Source organism: Protomyctophum parallelum, assembly GCF_964188405.1.
Source record: "Protomyctophum parallelum genome assembly, chromosome: 13".
Lineage (NCBI taxonomy): Eukaryota > Metazoa > Chordata > Actinopteri > Myctophiformes > Myctophidae > Protomyctophum > Protomyctophum parallelum.
Genome location: NC_139708.1, coordinates 12,250,697 through 12,267,894, shown reverse-complemented (window position 1 = coordinate 12,267,894; position 17,198 = coordinate 12,250,697). Strand labels below are relative to the sequence as shown.

The 17,198-nt window shown below is 42.4% G+C and overlaps 1 protein-coding gene across 1 annotated transcript in view; it reads right to left on the bottom strand.

Moving 5' to 3' along the window:
• Nucleotides 1–17,198, bottom strand: part of grin2ca (glutamate receptor, ionotropic, N-methyl D-aspartate 2Ca) — a 142,872-nt gene that overhangs the window by 51,014 nt on the left and 74,660 nt on the right. The window contains exon 5 of the mRNA XM_083780236.1: nucleotides 13,581–13,695. Within this exon, the coding sequence (XP_083636362.1) occupies nucleotides 13,581–13,695 (115 nt within the window). The remainder of the gene's footprint in view (nucleotides 1–13,580; nucleotides 13,696–17,198) is intronic.

The following is a 17,198-nucleotide window of genomic DNA, read 5'->3' as shown; positions in this document are numbered from 1 at the left end:
GTGTGTGTGTGTGTGTGTGTGTGTGTGTGTGTGTGTGTGTGTGTGTGTGTGTGTGTTTCGATGTGCAGGGCGTTGCTGAAAATGAGCACCTGTGCTCAGCTACTTCCCTGGGTAAAAAAAAAAGAAAAAAAAGGTACCTTTCAAAACCTATAGAAGTCAGCCTGGTACAGACAAAGGGGACACGACTGTATGTAGCCTCAATTACATTTTGTAACTATTTTCTGCAATGGGATGATAGTTTTATTTGGTGGGTATATGAGCTGGTTTTGAAAGTAGCTCTGATGTAAAAAAAAGTGTGGGCAGCCCTGGTATAGATGCATATATATATATATTCATTCCGTGGGTAAATCCCTGTAGGCTACCCACATATTGGTAGTCTATATTAGCCCAATATTGGCGAGAGAGAGATCGTGGCTTCCAGGCGTGCGTGTGCGTGTGTGTGTGCGCAATCAAATGTACTCGGCAGTATGGCTGGCAGGCGAAATGGCGAATTCGAACGGTGTAATTGTAATAGTTTGTCACAAACCAAAAACTGTCAAAGTACAATGTTGATGTAACTAAGAGATTCGCTGAGAGAGCGATATTTTAAATACAGAGATTTAGAAGGAATAAGCAAAATCGTGAGGCGAAAATTCCTTTCCTTCCTCGTTTTTTTCTCCTGCGGAGTCCGGACAGTGGACAACAATGACCAAATCAGCAAAAAGTAACTTTATCAATGATAAAGCAGAGGAAATTAAAAACAACCCTCGGGAGCTTTGGAAGCTACTAAACAACCAACTAGGCTGTGGTCAGAAACTAAAAACCAGGTTTACTAACATAAACATCAAATCGAATAACACCCTCATCACTGACAAGCTTGACGTAGCAAACCACTTGAACATCCATCCTAGAGGCCAATCTTTCCGGTGATAAAATGGCCACCAACGTAATCAAAAAAGTAAATCAAAGAACAAGATTCCTTTACAGGATCTCCTCACTGGTCAGCAAAAACACCTTGAAGACCTTAACAGGAGCCCTCGTACAAGGTTTCTTTGACTATGCATCCACCTCTTGGTACCACAGCACCTCAAAGGCCCTTAAAACAAGGCTCCAGACCTCCCAAAACAAACTGGTCAGGCTCCTACTTGGCCTCACCCCCCGAACCCACCTCACCCCTGCCCACTTTGACAGGCTGGGATGGCTTAGGGTCGACGACAGAGTACAGCATCTTGCAATGGGTCTGGTCCACAAGATTCGATACACCACCAAGATACCCATGTACCTGTCTAAATACTTCCTTAATGTAAACGAAGTCCACACCCACAACACCAGAGGGAGTGCAACAAACCATGTACAACCCAGATTCGGCACAAACAAGGGACTGAATTATTTTCGCTCCTATGCCACCAAAATGTGGAACGCCCTACCAACAGTCATTAAGACATGTGAATCCCTTGACTCCTTCAAAACCGCTCTCAAAGGGCACCTACGGGTGGCTGCAATTCGAAACTGGCCTCTGTAAAATCTGAATCCTCCCACCCCACCCCCCCCATTTCCCCTCACTGTATAATGTATCTTTTCCCTTTTTTGCTTCCTATATGATGAATTCCTGTTCTGTTCTTTAGCTACATAGAAATGTCTATTTGTATGTCTCTAAATGTTTGTATGTCTCTAAATGTTTTGATGAATTGAACAATGTGGACCCTGTTGTAAACAAGTGTAATGCTTAATTGGGTCGTCCACTCACAGTTAACAGTCTTTGTATTGAGTTTGTGCTTAAAATGTACTGTAAATTCTACAAACTGTTAATAAATATTTCAATCAATCAATCAAAAACAGGACTGTCAGGGAGACTCGGAGATCAGAGTAGCACAGGCTGAGAGGCAGAGCTAGTAGCCAATTAAAAGACGGAGTAGTAGTTGCCAGGTTCTCGAATTGTAAGCGAGTCGTAGTGTGTGTTGAATGGCATTTGAATGGCATTTGTGGGCTTGTAAATGAATTTTCTCACATGTAATTTGTACTCACTTGCATAGATCTGGCGAATTTAGGGTGGTGAAAGGGCAACAGTGTTCCGGGGGTGTGGGTGCTTGGGGCGATAATGTTTGTAGTAAACAAATGCATTGCCGCCGTGAGTGTGGACGGGAGGCATCTTTGGTGGCAGTGGAATGAGCATTTTTTGGCGGGTGGTGTCGAGTGTTGGCGTTGGGTGCGATAGGAGGAGATAGGTCCCGAACACTGCGAAGGTAAGTGTGTGACGTCACTGCCCGTGTGAGTGTGTGTGGGTGTAGTGTGTAAGATGGTGTTGTGGGTGTTGCAATAGTGACATAGCTGTTGTGGCTTTGGGTTTCTTGCCATGTGTTGGGTACAAGTTCTCACTTGTTAATATGGATGCCATATACCGTATATACTGGCCCTATTAACTATTAATGTTAATGTTAAGTAAACGATATATCTCTCTCACACACACACACACACACACACACACACACACACACACACACACTGGACTCCGTTCCGGTGATATTGATTATTTATCAAGTAATTAAAGTATGCCTATAGCCTACTAGTTGGCACAATGTTTCACATCATCTGCTAATTAAAAGCAAACTTTAAATGTGCAGATGCTGTAGTGTAAATGGTGAGGGTCCGGGGGGGTGGTGGAGGAGCAGACCGCTCCTCCACCACTTCCCCGGACCCTCACATACTGCCACATATAGCCAGCCGAGGAGGGTCAGTGACAGACAGACAGCGCCGAGATAGGGATAGAAAAACAGATCTTTGGGACTGAATGTCCGGAAACCGCACGTAAACATAAGCTGTTTTAATTACTTTTACGACGTGCTGGATATATACAATTGTATTTCTACGGTATGCTCTTGCTAAATCAACATTAACATTACATAATGCCCGGAGGGTTTCGCTCGTGGCCTGGGGGAGAGGAGAGCGGAGTGGGGTGGAGACATGAGCACTGAAGTCGGGGGGGGATTGAGATCCGGTCGGTTATTTACAAACAAGTTTACCAAGATTATATTATTTATTCATCGATAAATAGGTTATGATGTAACTAAATATATAATTATTTCTCCTCTACAGTCGCTATTTTACATTTTAGACTTTCTAAAAACTTGCTAAAAAACTGCCTGTGTTCTTTCTCGTCTCAAAGCCAGTCCAGGCAGCTTGAGTGACAGGTACCTTGTACACGCCCACTTTCTCAAAAAAAAGCTGTGTCGAAATGAGTTTTGCTTTGCTTTTTTTCCAGCTTCTTTAGGTCTGAATGGGGCTTAAGGCTTGAACGCATGCAGGCTGTTTTAGTTAAACAGCCTCTGGGCTGCTCCAAAGCTAATTATGTCCTATTGATGTCTCTCCACCGTCACTTCCTATTCATTTCCGCCGGCGGTCTAACAGAAGGTAGCCCAGGCTCTGGGCTGTGCCTCCGTGATTGAAACGGCCTCTGATCACAGGAGCCCCAGATGTTTGGGCCTCTGATCACAGGAGCCCCAGATGTTTGGGCCCGACAGAAAAAGCTCTGCCAGCAAAGTGGATTGATAGGGCAAGGTCAGCCTGGCACCCCTACACAATGCAACGTCCCAATTGGTGTGAGAATAATGACATACGACTGCCACTAAACGGGTCAAGCTTTGTTGTTGAACAGGGTTTGATTGATTGATTGATTGAAGTACAGTCATACACTTTGTCTAAAAAGGATTTACACAAAAAAGCCCTTGCTGATTTGTTTTCATTGAGGTCCTATGTACAGTATTGCAAGGGTGTCAGGGATTAATTCCACTTATTATTTTGCGAATTAATCGTAAACTGGGTGCTAAATAGCTATATATTCTGATAAAGTATAGTAATTATTGCTATGAGTAGTAATGGTTCTCACCTGTTTTATTTACAGGGACTCAGGGTCCATTTGAAACCCCTTCAAGGAACCCAGAGGGTCCCTGGGCCCCTGCTAGTGTTTGTTCAGTAACAGAGGTCTCCCTGCCTCTCTTATGAAACACAAAATACATTATCAGGTCGGGATACCAATTTTATCTCTCCGCGCTTTAATAGTTCCAACTGCGGGTTCAGGAAGCAGACCAGTCACAGATGATGTCTGCTTGGTTCTTGATCCAGTACAAGATCAGAAATGGATGTTGGCCCTAAAAGATTTGCGCATTATAAACCAACATATTGAAACCAATTATTTTGACAGACAGGGAGCCAGCGCAAAGCTCTAGGAGTGTACAAGGATATTATGTTTTTTATATATATTCCTGGTTGCCATCATGGGTTATGATAAAAATGTTGACGCGCCAGCTGTCAAGGATGATCTAGCACTCCTATCTTTAGTATTCAAACTGCATCCTTTCATAGATCTTATGTAACAGCGTGACAATGCCCGCAGACTTATGATTCCTTTTAGGCAGTATTTTGCTTTATTCTTTCTGTAAATAGGAGAGCGTGGAGCGACAGCAAGCTGATAGAGGGAAAGACATGGGACAGTGCCTGGCATGATCCAACTGTTCATCGTCAGCACACAAACCACTCAAAAACACCCTCAATGAATAAGTAGTATGTCCTACTGAGCCTCTCCTGTGAATCGTCCACACACACAGTGACACACTGTCTTCACTTGCTCTGGAAAGATTCATTTTTAATTGGAAATGTTTCAGTCAAGGAAACGTTGGTGTATTCAACCAACGTTGTGCATTTTGGCACAAGTTCAAGGTTGAAGTACTGCATGATATTACCACCGACTACCTCATTGGAGGAAACCGATAATGTCATTAAGGTTTCTGGACTGTCCACAGCTTAGTTCCTGTCCTTAGTAGAAAGACAAGGTGGCATCTTATAACGCTCATTAGTGAGGACCAATTAAAAAGATACGGTGCTTATTTAAAATGAGTGGGATCAGCCTATGTTCCCTCAGCCCAATAGTATTGGTTTAGCATTAGGGGTAGGGTTTAATTCCATTTAGATCTTTCAGGTGAGCCAACATGCTCAATAGGATATACTGTAGCACCCTGACGGTGGTCTTGAATGCAACACAACCTTAATTAGCATAATTTGTGAAGGAAGCCTATAGCATTGCACTGTATTTACGGTATGCCAATAGCTGTGAAAAAGGCCTATTATCTGCCATTGCGGTCAGATAAGTTGACTGGAATATTTTTGAAATAATTCGCCTCAAAATTCATGATGCACATCAATTGTTAAGCATATCATTTGGTGCGGTGACAACAGGACAATCACTGCATTTCACTGGCTTGGTGTCTTCGTATTTGCATCAGAATGTGTCCCGTCTTTTCGATTCAGCTTTCATTCTGGTCCTCATCTACATTTGGACTCTGGGGTTTCCAGCTTATCTTGACAGAAAGGAATGCATACTTCCTCTCTATCTCTCCACCTATACCTGTCTTTTGTCTGGCTGTCGGACCGTAATGATGAGAGCTATTGTTTACCACTGACTGACCATTTATTCTTTATTTATTGTTTTTCTTAGTTTGATGTATTACGGGGGGCGCTAGTGAGCGTATCATGGAGTAGACGCGTTTCTGTGTAGCTCTGTCAATTCCTCTCTAAACTAAGTTAGTTTGATGTTACAAAGGCAAAGTTATTTATTTGACATTGACAAACTGGGGTTCACTCTATAATGCTGCGTATGCAGGAATACTTGTTCAGTGCTCATTGACTTGCAACTGTGAATTAATCTGGCTGATGAATGGAACATTGCTGTACTGGAGGACATCTCCTGTCCAATCCATGACATTTCAAATAGTACATGCACAAAATACTAAAACATTGTTACAACATGTAAAAGGTGCTTTCAAAATATTTACTCTTATCCCATCTTGATGGGCAATTTACTTTTTAAAACGTGCATTAACCGCCCCTTGAGCTATTTTACTTGAAAATAGCAGATATATAAGAACAAAGCCTGAAATGGCTGATCCGGTGCTTCACAGGTGCAAGGACATCATGATTTGCATAAGGAGAAGAGACTGGAGCAGCACAGACATTTTAGAGCCTTTTATTTAGGTATTGAGTATACAAAAGACTGAGACTTTTGTATACTCAGCACCTAAATAAAAGGCTCTAAATGTCCGTGCTGCTCCAGTCTCTTCTCCTTATGCAGCAGATATATAAGCTTGTAACGTGTCGTTGTGAGTGTGACTTGTAACAGAGAATACAGTACACTGTGGTATTGCTATACTTCTACTTAAGCAAAACGTCAGAGTACTCAATTCCACCACTGTCTTCCTGTGTGGAGCTTCCTCCCGCACCAAAATACATGCATGCTAGTTACATACTCCATCCGTCAGTGCCCTTGAGCAAGGTACTGGCATTACAACCGACGTTGGTCCCCAAGCACTGCACGGTGCCCATTTACTGCCCCTTAGGCTGGGTTAAAATGGAGAGGACAAACTTACAAACTTCCCCAAGGGGGCAGACAATAAAGTACCAAAATCTAATCAAATCTAATCAACCTGGAAAGTGATTTCCCTTGCCACGTTTACACTGTTTACTTCACCATAATGATTCATGCGGAAAATAAGGTCTGTGGTTGAGATAATCCTAAGAGAGTTTCAGCTTTTCTTCTGAAGGTGCATTGCAAGCTGTTTGTGTGCATTGTTTTCAAACACACTGTATTTATACAGTATGAAGTGCGTTGATATGTGATTATCTTGTTGACAACATGGATATCTTAAGTCATTAAGGTTGGTACGGTAAGTGATTTTCTTAATGATAATAAGGGGCGGGGGCGGAGGTGGCGGTGGCTCAGGGGTAGAGTGGCTGGATGGTAATCGCAAGGTTCGAACCCGTGCTCCCCCAGAGTTAGTGTCAAAGTGTCCTTGAGCAAGACTCTGAACCCCTAATTGCTCCTGATGTGCTGGTTTCCGCCGCCAACGGTGTATGAATGTGCGTGTGAATGGGTGAATGTAATGCACAATCTATATGAAAAGCGCACGGGGCACGGTGGCACAGTTGATAGTGCTGTCGCCTCACAGCTAGAAGGTCCTGGGTTCGATTCCCGCTGGGGACGCTGTGGGCACTGGCGGCGTGTTCCCTCCTCCGCGTCATCAGTGCCCATACCCGAGGCGGGGGTTGGCGATAGGGCCTTTCTGTGTGGAGTTTGCATGTTCTCCCCGTGTCCCCTAGGGTAGATACCCTCACAAAAACATGCCGTAATCCTGGTCTCTAAAACTAACTCCCCCTGGCCAGCCGGGGCGCCTGATGGAGGGGAAAGGAACTGGTCGGAATAGCGTGTCCCTTCCACGCGCTACGTCCGGCCGGGGAAATTCCCCTCTGTCAGGTGAAAAGAAGCAGCTTGGACTCCTCATGCATAGAAGGAGGCATAAGGTCAGTCCGCTGCCCCCCCCCCAGGTTGGCAGAGGAAGTGTAGCGCCCAGGATTACATTAGATAATTGGCACTGGGTGAAAAGAAAACTGGGTTACAAAATCGTGGGATAAAAATGTAAGTGATAAAACAAATATATGTAAAGCGCCTTGGATAAAGGCACTATATAAATGCACCATTTACCATTTAAGTGGTAAAAAGCTCTATAATGTGATAGTTATTGCTATAGAGTGTTTTCTTTTTCAGTCTCCATGTCTCTCCAGCTTTTTATTAAACAGAAAATGCATTTTCAGGTCAGGATAACAATTTTATCCAATGAGGATAGAGAAATATGTGGCCAAAAACTGTACGTCCTTGGCACAAAAACAATTTGAGAACCACTGATTTAGTAGGCATTTATATAATTGGCCTCTTAACGTGTTAATAGGATATGGGACTATTCCTTATTTCAAGGGACGGTTGGCGGCCCTATCCCCAAACTCAATGTCCAGCTGGTGCCAGGCGTCCCACACTCCAGTCCACTTCAGGCTGCATGGCTAAAAGCAGAGGCAGCACGGGCAGAGGGAGAGCCCGACAACAGCAGACAGATGAAAAAGACATGATTTATAGCAGCGTAGGACACAAGCCCTGAAGCAGAGAGGCTTTACTCTCATCCAAGCAGCTTGATATACAGGCCCAAAAACGCCACGGCCTTCCCCGCTGTAAATCTCACACTCAACTCGTGACATTCAACACATGGCATGCCTGCACAAACATCTATTTGCAAAGCAATATATATAAATACTGTATCTATATATAAACTCGAGTTTATATTTGAATATAATATACCGTATATTATATCCTTTCTGTTTATAAGTGGTCCCAGCACAATGAGGGACGGTTTAACCACTTTAAGTATATTTTATATGTTTGTTGTTTTTGACAAATCGTAACCACTTAAGCCCTATTTTGGCTATTTTTTGTGAATGTAGTGTGAGTGTGTGCGTGCGTGCGTGCGTCTGGGGGTCTTTAGCATAAAATCCTTTCAGATGACAGCCAACACATGCAACATGGGCAATCCTTAGGTCATTTTGCTGTCAGTCACAGTGAGACCAGAGCACAACAACGTCAACAACGTCTCGCTCATGTCGGATGGAAACCTTGTATGTCCAAAACCGTAACTCCTCTCTCAGGAAATGGAAACAAATATAATGACCTGTGTTAAAGGGATAGTTCACCCCCCCCCCCCCCCCCCATTCTTTTTAAATAAATAAAGAAATACAATAAAATAAAATGTTTATATCGATTACATGTGGACTTGAATAAATGGATATTTATTGTTTGTTTTGTGTCGCATTCCGAAACCAATAATTTGATGACCAGCCGTGGTTCCCTATGGAGACACAAAGAGTCTCCTCTGAGTTTCCATAGGAGTACAGGGAGCATAGTCATCACATTATTGGCTTAGGAATGTGACAAAAACAAAATATATAATGAATTCAAGCCTCCATGGGGTGAGTAATAGAAAACAAGTAATTTGGGGAATTAACTTTAAAATGGATATAAATATTTAATATTAATAATAATAAATATGTATAAAACCCATAGACACAGTTAACCACTTTCACTTCCTAAAATCTTCAATAATAGCAAAAATAGGCCTACAAGCAGATTGGCTTTTTCACTATTGAGTGACATTAATAGTACAGCAAAGTAACTTAAACAAATAAAAATACAACAACAACACATCATCTGTATGTGGGGCTCAGCAGCACAAGCAATGCACACATTGCACAATGACACATACAAAATAGTGGCGGTGAGATGCAATCATGTTGGCAATATTTGAAATTGTGATCTGGATAAACAGTCCTGGATAGGGGAGAGGAATAACTCAAAAGTCTGAGAAGAAAAGGGGTGCATTAGAATACTTCCCTCCCCTGCTCTCGTTTGTCATTTTTCAGTGACGGCTGTAAGGACACCGTTGCCCTTCTTGAACAACCACTGGAGATTTTGTGGAAGAAAATATAATTTTTGTTTGGAGCGCTTCTATCCCTCCAGAGCATTGGTTCTCAAAAAAGATTCTGTCGCTGTCATTGAAGTCGCTGTCTTCACTTATTCAATGCCACTTGTCTTCACTCACTATAAATATCCTGCAGGGCACCAGGACCCTTATACGGCGTTTGTTTCAAACTGAATTCTGGGAATTGCAGTTCTAACGGACAATGCAATTACAATGGAGCTACCAGAGGTGTTGCCAAAAAGACTACTAGAATGAATGTTACACAGTAACAACTCTTTTTTGTGTGTCCCTGACCTAATGTTGGCAACTTTCATGAGTAATATCTACAGTTGTGTATTAGGACTCAAAAACGCAGTCATTGTGCCAGTGGACCATGGCAGTTAGTGACACTGAAAGACACAATTACATTTGTGAGCAGTAAGTAGTTCTAATAGAGAATGCCACGGTGCTTAATTCCCTGCCAACACAGAGAGCACTGAGGCCCCTTTTCCACCGGGTTGAACCAGTTTCCGTTCTTTTTTCCCTGCCTAATATTGAAGCAGTTCAGAGTGAGAACCCTAAAAGTTGGTTCAGAACTGGTTGGTCCAAGAATCTAGAACGGAACAAAATCTAGAACCAAAGTTAATTTGGTGGAAAAGGGGCCTGAGAGAGAGATGAAGCAGACATTCATGTTAACGGGATTAAAGTTTTTGTAATTTCTTTTAATTCTTTTAGGTTTTCTGAGCTCAATTGCACCCAAAAAACCTGAACTTTTAACATTCAGTAAATGTTCTGGCTCAATCAAGCGCTCTGATGTTCCTGCTGTTTGTGATGTCACAACCTGCAAATCCCATATGTCAATGGGATTTGCATATGTCACTGTTTTCACTGATTTGCCTGTTTTCATTGCAGCACAAAAGGCTTCCAAACCCCAGAGAAAACTCACTGAATGTTCAAAGTTCAGGTTAATTGGGTGAAATTGAGGTCATAAAACCTCAATTACGCCCCCTCGGGGCACAGGTCTCCACCAGGGCAGGTCATGTTGTGGCCTCCTGGTGGCGCTATAATAGGCTAATGTGAAAAGGGTGCCATTTCTTCTTACGCCTTGGATGGCAATTGGATGATTTGAGGCGTTTTGTTCCAAAAATGTGTTTTGCTTGTTAAAAACGGCCAATCCTGCAAACTTTGAAAGCCAATGTTAGCCAATTAGGATGGAACTATCGGACAGATCCGGCTTGAACAAATGACTAAAGAGATATCGTGTAACGATATTGTGTAACACACACACACACACACACACACACACACACACACACACACACACACACACACACACACACACACACACACACACACACACACACACACACACACACACACACACACACACACACACACACACACACACACACGTCCATGCACTCATGAGCTATTGACCTGTGCTCTCTAACTGGAGGCAAATCAATGGTTTGTGTAGAGACCAGTTAATGAGCAATCAATCTGCTTCAACTGGCTGCTGGCTGCAACATAGTTTTTTTTTTCCTCCTTGTAATACGCTATGCCGATATTGAGAGACACATACAGGTACAAGTTGGTTGAGGGTGCGTGTGTTTGGTCCGATGTAACAATCCGACAGGCATTAATCCGTCACCGGTCCATACCCAAAAGTTAAACCCAAACCCTAACCTCACAGGAAGCCATGGGTTCGTTTTAACCTGCCACAGGTTACTTTTAACCTGCCATACATGTCGGGAGCCATGGGTTAGTTTTAACCTGCCACAGGTTAGTTTTAACCTGCCATGAGAAAACGGCCTTGCATTGGATTTGCATTGTAAAATATCCAAACTTATTATTTGAATCCACTATTTTGAGACACAATATCTCATCCTTGGCAACAACAAAGCATGCCATATATCGTTGGAAAGGTCTGTACCTCGAGATTGTGGTTTGATCCAAATTTCCTTTGTCCAGCAACCAATCATGAGAGGGTGGATTTTTACCCAGTCAACAATCTGTCATTGGCTATAAACTAAACTACTAAAATAAACATCTAAATGTGTATTCTGAACGTTTCTTTTAAAAGACATGTTTAGGAAGCAAAATTGCACAAAATCGCAAAATTATTTAAAAAATAAAACATTCTCATCCTGGCTTTGCTCCTAGTCTTGGGTGTAGGGACATCACCCAGTGAATGTGTGCCTAGCAGTTAGGAATCCAGAGGTATAATGGTTTTATTGTGCCGATTAATGTTAATGAATTAATAGTTTTCTTATTTTTGGTCCCAAGGGGGTGATTTCTGCTGTGCAATAATTAATTACACCCATATAAATTATAGCCTTCACGTTTGAACAAGGAAATTAGTTCTGGAGCACATGGTCAATTTGGTAATTTGGTAATGGGAATAACATCTTTATCAGAGTCAACAAATAATTAACAAGGCTTGAATCCAAAGGTGGAATATAAACAAATATGTACTGTTAACATAGCATCAATTTTATGATCACTTTTTGAAAATATGATCACTTTTTGAAAATAGCAGATCTACGTTTGGGAACCCCTGTATTAGACCAGAAGCTTTGTTTTTTGTTCAGTGTCTACTCTACACCCAATAAGCTTCCGTTTGTTGGAATCAATTATTCCCAAAATATGATCACCACCATCTTATGTTCAGATATGCTGGCTTCAAACGCGTTAGCTTGCCTCATGCACACTAAACTGCATACACAATCAAGGACGTTCTTCAGACAGGAAGGTCCTTGACTGAAGAAGTGACATTATAACTGAGCGAGTGAAGACAGCATCTCTGTGCCTTTGATCCTTTGATGTCTGTTTGTCTACTCCAACAATGCAATGCACCTGTCACAACATTATTTTATTATTCAGGTGTGCAAGACACTTTAGATAAAGGGTGCCGTTGTCATTGTTCGGTGCATGACGTGCATTGCGTGACGGGCATAAATTCTGATGGCGTGTTGGTCCGCATTACTAAACCTATCCCTAACCCTAACCGCATACAAAGCCACGTAGTCAGAGTACTGGGATGTCTGAGGTATGGGCAGTCCCCATGGTGAAGTGCCCTGCCCACCAAGTTGTGGGTTCAGAGGAGTAGGATGAAGGCTCTACGGTCTACGTCCTCCCGGTGAGGGCTCCTCACTGGCAGGTGAGTCAGTAGCACAGAACAGGAGTGACAACACAGACGTGTGTGGGGACTCGGGAGGAATCGATTGGCATAATGACTACATTGGAATATAGCAGCAGTGGGTGCAGATAGTGACAGTGGTAAAAGCTGAAAGAGGGAGGGAGGTAGTGGGTGGGATGTCAGAATGGTCAGAAACGTATCTTTTATATCACTGGTTCCCAAACTATTTAGCCTGTGAAAATAACAGATCCACAAGTTCACAAAGTGTCACTTCGCACCACATTGTATTGTAGATTGGCTATTTACACTATTTCTTAAGCATTTGGTCTAATTTCTAGAATTTTCTTTGATTTCTTCATGAAATTATTTAATTCGTGAAAAAGTACAAAAGCAAACAATGCCCCTCACGTCACACTTTAATAACAGAAAAAATAGGTAACATAGGTAACATGGTTAAAGATTATTCAGTAACAGTTGACTTTGATAGCGAGCATCTCAGCGATCTCGTCTTCATTACAGTTAGTGAGAAATGTCGCCAGGCTCCACCAGCCACTATCTGCTCACTCCCTACGGTATGCCAGGTACAATGATGGCACATTGAGTGAAACTCCTATCTTGTGTCTCTCTCCTATATTATCCCTGCCGTGGGTGTAATTAACCGTCCAGAAGAGGTTTTCACCAGAGCATAACATTAACACTTGTCCACTTGTCCAGGCCTAAATGGATAAGTCATTTTTATTCTTTGACAGTCCATTTGGGGCAAGTGAAATAAATATGCAGGCCTTCATCTGTCTTCACTTTGTGACTGTCGTCTATATGTGACTGTGCTAACGGGTCTGCTGGGAAATAGTTCATTTATATTCAGCACGTTACTAGGAACACTATTTAAAAAATGATCCTTGTGTCAGCTAGTTCAAACAGCTTTGATCTGGTTGGGTGTAAGGATGAGAATATGAAATGGCAAACGGTGCATTTACTGTATATAGTGCCTTTATCCACGGCGCTTTACATAGATTGTGCAAAGATCTATAAGGGTCCATTTGGTTACTAACTCTTCCATCATTTAGCTGGAACCCCCTCAAGGACCACTGGTTGAAACCACTATAGTGACAGACTGTCATAAGACGGTAGCGTACCTTGTCCCAGCTCCTCTCCCTGTCCAGCGTGATGACGATCATGGAGGGGTTGACCAGGTAGCCCTCGCTGTTGAAGGAGAAGTCGTTGTGCTCCCATGTGACGTTCATCATGTGTCTGTGGCGATATAGAAGAAGAGGACATTATTAGTACTCCACTGTGTAATAAAAAACCCGGAATTGTCTTGTGCTCTGCATATATTATCTCCAAAACATTTATAGGCCTACAATACCAGTAAGACGCCCTGAGAGCGAGTAGCGACCTCGCCTGTGTGCATGTATCCGCCTGGGTGATGTGCATGAGCCCCATGCCGCTTTGGCATGGGGGTCTGGCATATATGGAGCGTGTCTTGAGGGTACATGGTTTGATGAGGTCAGATCAACATAATATGGAATGTCAGAACAGGTCAGCTCCATATATGGAGATCTAATGGTGGCAGCGGGGGCAGTGTCTTGAGTGTACAGGGTTTGATCAGGTCTGGCCATATATGGAGCTTGTTTTCAGTGTACAGGGTTTGATGTGGTCAGATCAACAATGTCAGAACATATAGAGATCTAAGGGTCTTGAGTGTACAGGGTTTGATGTGGTCAGATGAGGTCAGATGAACATATGGAATGAATTCTGTGTTGGACATTATATGGAGCGTGTCACGAGGCGTGACGGACTGACTGACAGACCGGTTTTGTAGGTTTTCATAGTAAACTATGACCTATGGTCGCAATAACTACTTATAGTTACAAGTACTTCACTGAAAACATGTTTTTGATGCTGGGAACGCAACTCATCAGATGGCTTTGAAAAAGGTTTTGAATAACTATGCATAGGTCTAATTTGTAAAGAGGCACAGTAGTGGATTTCACACTGTTTGATCCCATGCTGCTCTGTTATTCACATCACACTGTATCATATTGGAGCAACCGTGGCTGTGCGCTCTCTATCACCTCGCCCGTCACTCCAGCAGAGGTGATGAAAGCCATGCCGGGCGGACAACAGCACCTTTTTTTAATCTGCAATAATCTGCCATAATCCCATTAACAGGCCAGTCGACTCATCATCAAAACTGCCGCCTTGAGAATGCTTAATTGAATGAGGTGAATGAGGACGGAACTGTCGATCACTGAGGACTTCAGAGGCACGATCGACTTCTTGAAACCTTGCTTTAACCACTTGAACTCTAGTGAACCCTTTTCACAGGGCAAACATTCACTGAAAAGGTTATAGATTTTCAAAGGAGACATTTGATGTGCATTTGTTTCTAGATCCCCTGGGGGGGGGGGGGGGGGGGGTCTTAATTCATTGCCTGTAACCTAATTATTTTCAAAAGGTCTACTGCCCCCATGGAGTTTAGGCCTTCTGTTTTGCTTGAAGACTAGGCCTACTTCCAAGCCCCAGCAGGCAAGAAGCTAGGCACAGATTATATTTAGATGTTTATCACTGTCTGTGATAAACAGACAGTGTTAAACATACACAAATAAATTATATTTGGAAGGAAATGTACAGGAATTGTACATTTCATAACAATGTATTTCATTGTTATGAAATGTAGTAGGTTATGAAATGTAATGGGTTTGACTCGTTCAAGATGACTCCATCCAAATGTCACAGTTATGAAATGAAGTGTACTGTTTATTAGAATATTGATTGGCCAAAAAATAAATCAAAAGTGGAGCCCTTGGCAAAATGTTGACTTTGTGGAGTGGGTCGGATGTTTGCTCTGTGCACGTCTCAAGGACTTTTTGGCATAACTACGAGGTCTCGCTGTCAAGCTGTTTGTTCTAAACTCCCAGAGCCTGGCTGGCCGTGTTTCTGGATTTTATTCCAATCAATGTGTGCCAGGTCCTCCAAGTCCAACAGAAAAAGAGGCTGAACATGTATCTGACAGAATACTTTCATTTTCTTTCTCCCTTTTCTCTCACTAAGAGTTTCGTCGTTCGCTTGAGTGTCGTGCAGACACGTTGTGTGACCTTGTCGATCAGCTGTTTTTGGCAAAGAGATATGGTGTAACGGGGAGAGACAAAAGAGTGGGCCAAGTACAGACCCCTGGGGGACCCCGGTCAAGGGGGTACCCCTGTCCAATGTGTTGCATTGAGCTTGTACTAGATCTGATATTTTAACCCGTTAAAACCGGGAAAGCATCTGTGTCATTCATTTTAGATTGTAGCGTTGCATGAAGCTAACAGTGTGTCACTTTGTGTCGCGCAAATCTACGCAAACATACACAAATCTACATGGGGGGTTCACGGCCAAATACATATAATTTAGAAAGTACTTGTAGAATTGGCCTCAGATCTTAACCCATTCTGACCTGAGATCAGATTCATACGAGGTTTCCACTGGACACACACTGGTCTGATTAAACCCATTCTGACCTGAGATCAGATTAAAAAAATGTCAGTCGTTCTTCGATTTTTCAAAAAATAGCAGACCTACAAGCTCGTATCGCGCGCGATATGAGCTTGTAGATCTGCTATTTTTCAATAGCTAAAGCATAACATGTTGCCAACACCAAAATGGGTGCCCGGTCAGAATGGGTTAAAAGGATATTTCACTTTAAAAACTTTTTTGGTTCATTTTATATTCTACTTAGGCTTTTGTGACACCCCAGGCAGCTTTTAAGTTGCTCGATTCAGTATTTAGATATATATATTTTTTTTAATATTTTTTATCCCACGACAGTTTTTTTTTCACCCAATGCCAATTCATCCTGGGCGCTACACTTACTCTGCCAACCTGGGGAGGGCAGCGGACTGACCTCATGCCTCCTTCTATGCATGAGGAGTCCAAGCTGCTAGAAATTTGATATTCATTTTATGCAGACACGCACCCTTCCTATACAAACCCACTGTAACTTCAAACTCCATTTTAAGCATGATAGATTCATTGACCGTACTTGGTTCTGGAGACTATACTGCCCTCCTAATATATATATATATATATATATATATATATATATACACACCGCGAGAGCCGTAACAATCTTCTCTTATGACATGTGTATAGCATGTATGTCCCTGGCATATCTCTTCAAATGGGGGGGCTAATTAGTGTCAATTTGGGGGTCCTTGACATGAAAAGGTTTTGGAACCACTGCTTTATGACACATCTGTATCCCCCCCTCTCTCCTTAAATTAATGTAGATGGCCCTGCTGTCCAAGAGAGCGCCGGCCCGGTGAGTTTGAAGGACATACAGAAGGGAGGCCAGGGGATTGGGTTTGGGACAGTGACAGTAGCTGTAAAAAAAATAAAAAAAATAAAAAGAAAAGTGCTTCACTGAACAGATGGGGGATCCGTGAATGAGTGACCGGGACAGGCTAGTGGCCCGTTGTCTTTATTTTTGTGCCAAATCTAATAAATGTTCTTAAATTGTCACTTAATAAATTGTGAATGGTCAGTATTTTCATACCTTCTTTAGCTAAAAGTGCATTACAATGTTGCACCAACTCTCCCATAATCTTCTAATGCTACATAGAGTCTGTAATTCAATTCTACCCTGGAAGCTGTCATTGTCAAAACTAGATTGATTGATTGATTTAAATATTTATTAACAGTTTGCAGAATTACAGTACATTTCAAGCACAAACTCAATACAAAGACTGTTAACTGTGAGTGGACGACCCAAT